The 10840-nt window shown below is 36.0% G+C and overlaps 1 protein-coding gene across 1 annotated transcript; it reads right to left on the bottom strand.

Annotated features, from left to right (window-relative positions):
- Positions 1–1906: 1906 nt before the first annotated feature.
- opn8b (opsin 8, group member b) lies at positions 1907–10149 on the bottom strand. Its single transcript, XM_016536431.1, has 4 exons — positions 10080–10149; positions 6368–6661; positions 3631–3956; positions 1907–2293 (listed from the first exon to the last, which is right to left on the bottom strand). Exons 1-4 carry the CDS (start codon positions 10147–10149, stop codon positions 1907–1909), a joined length of 1077 nt encoding a protein of 358 aa, XP_016391917.1.
- Positions 10150–10840: the final 691 nt, after the last annotated feature.

Genomic DNA, 10840 nt, shown 5'->3' with positions numbered 1-10840 from the left:
ACTGTTTTTTTCCTCGTCTGCGGTGGAGGGAACGGAAGGAATGTTGTGATTGGTTGTCAAGGCAGCCAATCAGAATTTAGCAGCCTCTGTCTCTGATTGGCTGGAATTATGGCATATTGTAATGCTGGGTTGTGTTGAGCAAGCGAGCTGTTGGCATTTAGAGAGCACTGAGGGCGGGCATCAAGGGAGCAAGCTAGTGAAACGTTGCACGCGCAAAAGAGAAGGTCTGCACACATCCAAAAACGTATTTTAAATGCAAAATTGATTTTCGTGCGCTCGAAATACTTTTTTCTTTGTAAAACGAACATTATCTCAACAAAACTCAGATCGCGCACGTGCAAAATGCACTTTTGTGCGCTCAAAATATGATCTTTCGTGCGCAGAATTGTGGCAGAGATCTAAGCCTATAGTCACAAGCCATCAAACAAAGCTGAGCTTCTTGAATTTTTGCAGCAGGAGTAGCATAAAGTTACCCAACAAACGTGAAAGGCTGCAGTGCAAACACTCTCATCAATGCTGGGAAACAACCTGCATATCCTACAGCAAAGTGTTCTTTCCCAGTGATGACATGAAGGACTACAGTCTCAAACGACCTGGTAATGGCCACAGTGGAGTCATTGAAGCGAAAAAACACAGTACTTTTCATCAGAGCATCCACTTGTTCTTTGGCTGAATGTTTTTTTCTCTTTCCTGAGGATGGCAAAATCAATCAAACGGGTAAAAACAACAATTCAACATGTTTTCATTTAAGACGGCAAAATAAGGGGGATACAGGCACACCAAAAATAAATATGGGTCATTATAAAACTAAGTTTAGCAATAGTTCACCTGAAAATGACAATCCTGTCTCACTGTCATGTAGTTTCAAATCTGACTTTCTTTTTTCCCATGAAAACTAATTTGGACGCACATGTGCACTTCAAGTGGAGACAGAAATAATTGTGATTGTGAATCCAGAGCACACGAATGACCACACAAAATCATATTCATGAATAAGAAACTTGCAATTATGAATAACGTCACACTAGTTGTGCTGTTGGAATTGGTGTGTTGATTTGACCCACTGTAGTAACACTGATCTATAGATATTATATGTGATCATCTATATAATATATATGATAATATATATAATCTATATAAAGAAATCAGTGAACGGAAAGCAAGTCTGTAGTAAATTAATTAGTAAACATATACAATCACACTACAAAATGCAATAGTACAGTGAAAGTACTGTAAAAATTACTGTAATATATATATGAATTGTGTCTATATATATATATATATATATATATATATATATAGACACAATTCAATTACCTTCATAAAATTAAAAAAAATCAGATTTGACAAGCTTAACAAATCTTACATTTCTTAAATTTCACTTTGTGCCTCACACAAAGCTATCATATAACTTGAAGACTTGAAATATATACCGCATGGGCCATATGGACTAGTTTTATTATACTTTAATTGTGTTTTTTGGCTGTTGAGAAGTTTGGGAGTATAAATCACCATGCACCTAATAAAAGCATAAGCTTAAACTAATGCACAATATCTCTATTTGAGTTCCACGGAAGAAAGAAATTCATATGGGTTTTGCAGAATTTTCATTTTTTGGCGATCTGTTTGAATAAAGATCATGTATTTGAGTGTATTAGAATGCTGAAACAGTGCACTGAATGTGTCAGCGAAATGCCCTTTTTTATAATGAAAGATAACACCTAAACACCTCACTGATAATGTTACACAGCAATGCACTATGCCATACAATGTGATGATATGGAGTGGCATTGAAGCTTGTGGAATGAAAGGTTCATTCAAGAGTCCATGGACCACTCCATGTGCCTTCAACCGGGCAAAAATAGCTCAAAAGTTTCCACTATCAGTGTTCTGTACCGATTCACTCTTAAGAGTGCAAATCACAGGTCCCACTGATCAGTTGAGTCTCATTCTCCCTGCTCTTCTCTATTGATTGTTCCTCTGCTCCAGCTTTGGACTTGTTTGCATCGCACACTAGGTAGATGGCATTCTCCGGGTCGTTTTTGGCATCAGATGTACAGCAGATGTTGGATCTCCCGCAGAGGTGGCCCAACTGGTTGACTTCTTGTTTAAAGGTCTTGCTGAAGATATAGTAGATGAGCGGGTTGTATACAGTGGATGACTTGGCGAACAGACATGGTAACATGCTGACCTCAGGAGGGATCGAGTCACTGGGCCGGTAGAAGGACCACAGGCTGACGATGCCGTAAGGCGCCCAGCAGCCGACAAACCCAATGCTGATCAACACAGCGATCTGTAAAAGCAAAGAATAACACGTTCAGATCTGTTTTGGGGGCAGATGATGTTTGGTGTATGTTCTATACATATGTAAACCGAGGCATGTGGATTACTTGTAGATTAATGTGATGTTTTTATCAGCTGTTTGGACTCTTATTCTGACGGCACCCATTCACTGCAGAGGATCCATTGGTGAGCAAGTGAAGTAATTTCTCCAAATCTGTTCCCATGAAGAAACAAATATTGGCCTAACAATATTTTACTGTAAAATTACATGAAATACCCCATTAGATCATAGAGTAAGGGAACTTACTGTACACCAATTAACAGGATTTTACCATATCTTTCACCATTACATATATGATCATTTTTTACAGTGCAGGTTTGTTAGACATTAAGATTAGGAGGCAAGTTAGAGAAAAACATAATGACCATCAAAAACAATGTGGCCTATTTTGTGTCATGCAGTCTCTTTGTGAATACATTGACAATGCACAATATGAATGCTGAATGCATCGCTGTCTTTAAACAACCTTCAGATAATGTGAAGCTTCTATATATATATATATATATAATTTTGTGTTTTTTAGTTTGTTGAATATATCTCTGTTTTTTTTTTTGTTTATTCAGTTTTAGTTATTTTAGTACATCAACTTTAAATGAAAATGAGAAACTCTGCTTTGGCAACTAGCATTGGAAACACACGTAAATTCATACGTGTGCATTAAAACAGTGTCTCAGCAAATCATGTGACTAAATAATTTGCTCAGGCGATTGACCATTTCTTCCCAAAACTCCCTCAACTTCCATTTTTGCTTCTTTATTTGTGCCAGATTCCCTGGAAGTGACGAGTTGGATTCTTTTGATTCGGATTCTTCTCTTCTTTATTTGCAAATAGTTTTTTCAGTGTTCTGATGTTTTGCGTAATTTGCATAATTTAAATAACTGAAATGATTTAAGCAGCTTTTTGTTTAAGGCAGTAAGTTTGAATGCATGCACTAAACCCTGGAAAACATCTTGTGCGAAACATCTTGTGTGTTCCACAAAACATCAAGGTTTTAAACATCAAGATTAAATATTTCATATGTAAATATGTTTTTTAATATTTAAAGAAGTGTCTAATTGATGCCTGGCCACTGTGACCTAAACATAACTAGTAACTCGGATAATTGCATCTGCATCTGTCTTGCTGTTTTGTACACGTCTTGTATGAGTAATTGAGGATAAAGCCGTCAGCTAGAAAGCCTCTGATGCTCTTGAGTTTCAGATCACGTTCAGGTAAGCACATAATGTACAGATCTTATTTCATAATAGCAGTGTAGCTGGTGCGAACAGTAAATCAAACAGACTCACCACCATGAGCCGACGCTGCATCTTTATCATGTTGGGGATGTGGTTGCTGTCGTCCATAGTCTTGTAGGTAATGTATAGTTTCAGAGCAATAGCAGAGTAGCACGAGATGATGATGATGGCTGGGAGGATGAGGTTCATGAAGAAGATGGTGATGACAAAAGACTGGCTCTGTTCCTTCATGTCTCTCCAGGCCAGAGTACAGGACAGGCCAAAGGGCTCCGGGCCATATTTTCCCCAGCCAATCAAAGGAAAAATAGCCCAGAGCAGCGCGTACAGCCATGTGGTCGCCACAAGGATCTTTGCGTTCCTTTTGCTGATTTTCTCTTCTATGGAAAAAAAAAAACAGACAGTTAAAGTTGAAATAAAGGGGATCTGAATGCATAGGCAGTTTTTATATGTTGCTCTTTTATTTTTATTTTATATTTAGCATTTTATTGTCTTCCTTTAAGAATAATTTAACATAATCTAGTTTTGTATGACAATTTTCACCTCCTATCTTATTTATGAGCTGCTTTTTGTATCGTGACTGCCTGCTGCTAGTGGCTGTCAAAATGTGCAATTTGCTTATGAAGTGCCATACTTTTGTGCTTGTTTCCAAAAATGGAGCAAATGAATAGAACCATGTGGGCTGACTGTGGCTTGAAAGTCCGAAACATGAATACTTACAAAAGTATAAAATAAAGTTAAAGCAGAAATAACTTAACAATAACTGTTTCATTTCATTTCATTTCATGTTTTAACAATAACTTTCATGCTCAAGCATATATTTTTGATTTGATCACATTTGGTCAGATGATCCACAACAAATTATTTTATTTTAAAAGAACAGAGAATATTTGTCTTTCCTTGTTATTTTATTTTATTTTGTTTGTTTGTTTGTTTATTTATTTATTTATATTGATAGATACTCTAGGTAATTTTATTGTAGAGATATTTATCTTTGTAGTGGAGTAATTTCAAAACCCTAAAACTTCCTTTGTAGCACAATGTAGGTGTGCTTTTCCAGATTACAGATACACAAATAAGCTGAATCTGACATCTGGCACTAAATGCAAACATGAATAATAGATTGTTTCATTTGATGAAAACATGAGTAGTGCTTGCTCATGCAAAATTAGCCACTGTGATGCGACTGTGAAGTGTTCCGGTTGGTTGTTAGGCAATGCTATATGGTTTCTAGATTGTTGTTAGGGCATTCCATGTGATTGGCAATGGGTTGCTGGATGTTTTCTAGGGTTTTCTGGGTGGTTGTTTAATTTAACGGGCCTACTTAATGAGTTATTCTGGGTTGGTATCTCTTCCAGCTCTTTGTTAGCATTTGTCTAGCAATAAGAACAAACAAGAAATCTATTTGTTTCCCTCCACAGCAGTTATTCCCATGCCAAGTTTCATTTCAATAATTCAGTGTTTGTCTCCCAGCATGAGACAGCCAAAAAACTCTATTAAGATAGCTTTACTGAACTGTCATGTTGAGTTTGTGTGTAAATGACAACTATCTGCTGTAACAGAGCTCCCTAGCAGCTCTCAATGAGAACATGACCTCTTACAGAGCTGAAACCAGATCACTCCCTCTGTCAAACCATTACCGAAACCTTGCTTTGTTATGTTATAGTGGAATTAATCAGAAATTATTGGCTGTATTATATACATTTAATAAATTGATAATGTTCTATTTGGGGTCTCAGCGATATCAATTCCATTTAAAAAGTATGGTCAAATTAATATTCTGTGTTTAGTACAAGTTTAGCTCAATCAACAGCATTTGTGGCATAATATTGATTACAAAACTGATTACAAAACTGATTACGATTAGAGCAGAAATGTGAAGCTCATCATTTTATAAAAGCACCTGACTTCATTTTTTTCAGTTAAAATTGTGTATTATTTGAGGTGCAAAGCTGTTAAAATCATCCTTTTTACAGTTGTTTTAAGGTTTTCAGGTTAGTTTTTTATTTTTGTAGCTGATAACATGCATCAGACAAACGTCTGTACCTCTGAAATGTTCACCATTGTCATTCTCAACAGAACTTTGACATGGTAAGAAAAGATAATTGAACTCTCAGGAGCTCTGAGGTTGTACCTCTCATTTAGAAATCTATGCAGGACAGCTCTCAATGAGAACATGACCTCTTACAGAGCTGAAACCAGATCACTCCCTCTGTCAAACCATTACCGAAACCTTGCTTTGTTATGTTATAGTGGAATTAATCAGAAATTATTGGCTGTATTATATACATTTAATAAATTGATAATGTTCTATTTGGGGTCTCAGCGATATCAATTCCATTTAAAAAGTATGGTCAAATTAATATTCTGTGTTTAGTACAAGTTTAGCTCAATCAACAGCATTTGTGGCATAATATTGATTACAAAACTGATTACAAAACTGATTACGATTAGAGCAGAAATGTGAAGCTCATCATTTTATAAAAGCACCTGACTTCATTTTTTTCAGTTAAAATTGTGTATTATTTGAGGTGCAAAGCTGTTAAAATCATCCTTTTTACAGTTGTTTTAAGGTTTTCAGGTTAGTTTTTTATTTTTGTAGCTGATAACATGCATCAGACAAACGTCTGTACCTCTGAAATGTTCACCATTGTCATTCTCAACAGAACTTTGACATGGTAAGAAAAGATAATTGAACTCTCAGGAGCTCTGAGGTTGTACCACTCATTTAGAAATCTATGCAGGAGTCAGAATAAAAATAGGTCCATAGATAGAGCCCAGGGGAACTCACTGGGTGACTGGAGTGTTAAAGACACAATGAATCGAACAATAGCCATAATTGTCAGGGTCATCATGCTAGCTGCTCCAAAGAAAAATCCCATCAGGCCGTAGTACACACAGGTGACGTCTCCTCCTATCCAATGGTGGTTCCAAGCTGAGGCTACAGCCAGCGGGTACATGGTGACGGCTGCTCCCAGATCTGTCACAGCAAGATTTACACTCAAATACTCAGGGGGCTTCATGTGGTTTGACCGCTTGTATGCCATCACAAGAACCATCAAATTCCCCACAATGGAAAGAATTGCTGCATGTGAAAGACAAAAAGAAGAAATACATACCCAGATGAAAAACGCACTTCCGTAATGTACTTAAAATGCTCTATTTTCACACACTAATTTTGAACTAAATATAGTAAAAATTATTCTCTAGGCAGATGTAACCCCCTTTGTAATCCTTAACATTTTCATAAGTAACTGTAATTTAATTACATATTTTTTCTCAGTAACTGTAACTGTAACTGATTACAATTACTTTTATTTTGTAATTAAATTACGTAATTCCGTTACATGTAACTAGTTACTCCCCAACACTGGTTACCACTTGTAGTACACTTAAACCCTTCTTTCATACACTAGTACACTTAAATGTACTACAAGTGGAAAGTGGTAATAAAAAAAACGTTTATTACTGACCCTACACTTTTGAAAGATAATGCATGTGCACATTGTAGCGTGTTTCACTGCTGTGTGTGTGCACTTTGGATGGGATAAATGCAGAGCCACATGTCACTTCACTTTCACTTTTTTTCACTTTCACTTAACCATCCCGCTTTGTATAACACTAATTATATCGGTAATTCTCGATTCTGATTGGTCAGCTGCTGCACTATATATAATATATATATATATATATAATATTTTGTCAAGCATTCCAGCTTGCAGAAAATTTAGTACGTTCTTGTACTCAAGTAAATCTTTGAATGACTTTTACTTGAGTAAAAGAAAGAAAATAATAGATTTCTAATGTTATTAAGTATTAAATGATATTTAATATGAAACGTAGTGCAGTAAATGTACAATATTATGGTTTGGAATGTTGTGAAGTAAAGTTTTCTAAACTTTAGAAAAACACTCTGATAAAGTACAGACACTTGAAAAGTACTTTTACAGCGGAGTAAAAATACTTCACTACTGTCCACCTCTGCCAGCTTGTCTTGTCATGTATTATAATCGCTTTATTCTCACACATTAAAATAATTTAGATTTAATCCATGTATTACATTAAAATTGAATTTCCATTTATTTATTTTGACAGAAAATATATGACATACTGTGTTTTGATTTTGTGATAATGACTGGCTGACTATATCCATCTTTATCACTTACACTTTCTTCCATATATGCTGAGAAAATGCAAGATGCTGTATTATATCTATATATGAATTTTATTTGGATTTTTAATTCTTTTATATTAGTGCATATTGTGCACTGCATTTATCTTATGCATTTGGCCGACACTTTTATCCAAAGTGAAATGCATTGCATTCAAGGTTCATTTTATCAGTCCATATCCCACATTCCTGGCATTGCTAGTCTCCTTTTAACCTACAGATCTTATTATATAGTGTTTTGTTCGGAGCAAATGTTCGGATCAAATCCCAAAGACAAATTCCTCCTGTAATCTTATGTAACCCCATCGTCAAACAGTCTCTCGTGTCCTTACTTTGTGTCTCAGCCTCACTTTTATCTCAGTAACCTGTCATCTTGCCTCCTCTATAACCTTCTTGTTTTGCCCTTCAGCAATGTGTAGTTACACAGAGCTGTCGAGATGCTTTATCACCAGTTTACACAGCTTTACAGCTTTAGACTGCATTTTTAGCAGTATATAATAACTATGGACTTACATTTACTGTATGAATTTGGCAGGCATTTTATCTAAAAGCAATTATATTGCATTCAAGACATACAGTATGCATATATTAATCACTTCATGCATTCAGGAATTGAACCCATGTCCTTGGAGTTACTAGCGTCACACTACATTTGAAGCTATAAGGACAACTTAGAACATGTTTTACACAACAATCAATGAAGGTCTAATGGGGTGAATGTCACATAACCACGGAACATGTTTTACATAGCCTAATGGAATTTTAATCTTAAATAATTGTAAAAAATATTTTAGATTTTTTTTTTTTGCATTGCATCCTCACTGATTCTTATTACTGTAATGTGATAAAAATCTAATTTTCATTTCTGACTACATTTAAAAAGATGAACTATTTGTCAATCATAGTAGTATTTTTATGCTTATTTAAATAAAAATTATAAATAAATAAAAATCTATTACCGCATCATACAGTACTGACTGATGTTCTAATTTAAATGTAAAACCCACATCCTGTACAAACTCATGAGAAATTTCCAATAAGTCCTAAGCAAGTTTTCGGTTGGTTTCAGTTCTAACCCCACATACTGTATGAGCTAACGTGGCTGAATGTTCCTAGCATTGTCAGGATTGATCTGTGCAGTGCCAGTGAAATCCTTTATTCTTCATCGTTGACTGATGGATATGTGGATTACATCTAATACAAGCCATCTGTAATCATACATTTGAAAGCATTACATGTGAGTCTATAGGATCTCCCTGCAGCAGAAAACAGATCTGCTCCAGATTTCTGCGTATATGTCTCACTGTGCCATTTACAACACGATTTTCTAATAGAAAATTGGACTCTGCATAGAATACTGAAAAAAGACTTGATATATACAGTCTGCTCTGGTGACCTGGAGGTCTCGGAGGTTGTGCTTCATCTTTGAGAAGAGAAAGTCAAGACTGGTTTTGCAAAGATGATAGAGACCCATCAGTCTTTTCATCCTTGGAGTAATGACATGGATGATTACTCTGTCCTCAGACAAACATCATTTTCACTTGCCTCTGACACAACTGCATTGTTCACAGTTAAACCTACTGATCAGTTAAAATAAGCCTGGTCTCTGTACGATTACATATACTTATATTACTGTATCTCGAAATCCATGACACAACGTTTTATTTTAATATTTTAATATCTTAGCACTAACAAAAAGCCAGTGACCAACCATTATTACCCAGAAAAAAGAAAGCTAATTGAACCCAGCATATATAGTGAGCATGTTGTCACAATGGAAACTGCCATTAAGATATAAACAGTAAGACAACTTGACTCTCTCTATATAAATATTAAAAGAGTGAATGAGACTAATCATTGATTTCTATCGATTATTGGAGGAAAACAAATAGATTTCTTGTTCTTATCAACAAAGGATGGGAGAGAATGAGAGAATGCAAACTTTTTTACTCCAATCTATTGTTGCAAGTAAATTTCACATACAAAAGTATCACGTGATTGTTTTTTTGTTGTTGTTGGTTTGTTTGTTTACTTGTATACCCAAAAAGGATGATTTTGGAGGTTTACACTGTAAAAAGTGGTAACCTGCTATTATTACCGTAAAGAACTATTTCTACCTGATTTAACCCACAAAAATTGTTTTATTGGTGTAAATTAATAGCCCCGGTTTCTCCTAAATAAAAAGTACCAAACACTGCGTTTTCAGAATAACTACCCCTTTTGAGTCATTAGGTAAGAAGTTTAATTAATCCGTTTGGAAACACACAGACTCACTATTACGCGCCAGAAACGGTAACCAAAAAAAGTTGGAGATCCAGTAACGCAATCTTACCGATGAGCAGCAGGAACGCACCAACTCCATAATCCACAGCAGGTGATAGTTTAGAGGAATAAATATCCATGTGAACAAGTGAGATGTGTTCTTCAGCGGGACGAGATGTTAATTGCCAGAAAGAAACGCGCTCGACATGGATCGGTGCGATTTGGAAAAAGTTTAGAGAAAATATATGCGTTGCGAAATTGCACTGGAACAAGAAGCTATAGCTAGACGATCCACACTGCTGTCCGGTGTCAGAAACATCTGATGTCCAACCAGGGGCGTAGCCATCATTTCAGAAGTGAGGGGGACAGAAATTTTATATATATATATATATATATATATATCCTGTCTCTTTGAATTTAAATCTATATTTATTCACCCCGGCTCTTGAAAACCTCTATGCGAACACACTTGCCCGAAAAAGTGCGGGGGACGAATTTACGTGATATCAAAAGTGAGGAGGTACACGTCCCCCGCGTCCCCCGCGTAATCTACGCCCCTGTGTCCAACAGAGATAAAGAACGCGATTAAATGAAGCCCCCACCTCAACAACAAACCGAGAAAATGAAGCGATGCCGTTGTTTTTGCTCAATAACAGAAGAACTCGCCATGAGAGGTTACTGGTGCGCACTGAACGCCCTCAATCCAGCGTCTGATACTACATCTCTACATGGGTCCGCTTCATTAAAGTCCTCAAAAGGAGAAGGACCACACTTAAGTCCTGCGTTAGGATAGATAGATAGATAGATAGATAGATAGATAGATTTTTTATA

This window comes from Sinocyclocheilus rhinocerous, unplaced genomic scaffold, assembly GCF_001515625.1.
Source record: "Sinocyclocheilus rhinocerous isolate Xijiao unplaced genomic scaffold, SAMN03320098_v1.1 scaffold786, whole genome shotgun sequence".
NCBI classification, from domain to species: Eukaryota; Metazoa; Chordata; class Actinopteri; order Cypriniformes; family Cyprinidae; genus Sinocyclocheilus; species Sinocyclocheilus rhinocerous.
This window is presented reverse-complemented; position numbering and strand designations above follow the sequence as displayed.

Excerpts from the sequence above, each read along its gene's own strand:
- opn8b (XM_016536431.1), bottom strand. The coding sequence starts at position 10,149 with ATGGATATTTATTCCTCTAAACTATCACCTGCTGTGGATTATGGAGTT. Across the intron at positions 6,662-10,079 it reads TGCGTTCCTGCTGCTCATCG|CAATTCTTTCCATTGTGGGG; the intron begins GTAAGATTGCGT and ends TTTCACATGCAG. Across the intron at positions 2,294-3,630 it reads TGCAGCGTCGGCTCATGGTG|ATCGCTGTGTTGATCAGCAT; the intron begins GTGAGTCTGTTT and ends TTGCTTTTACAG.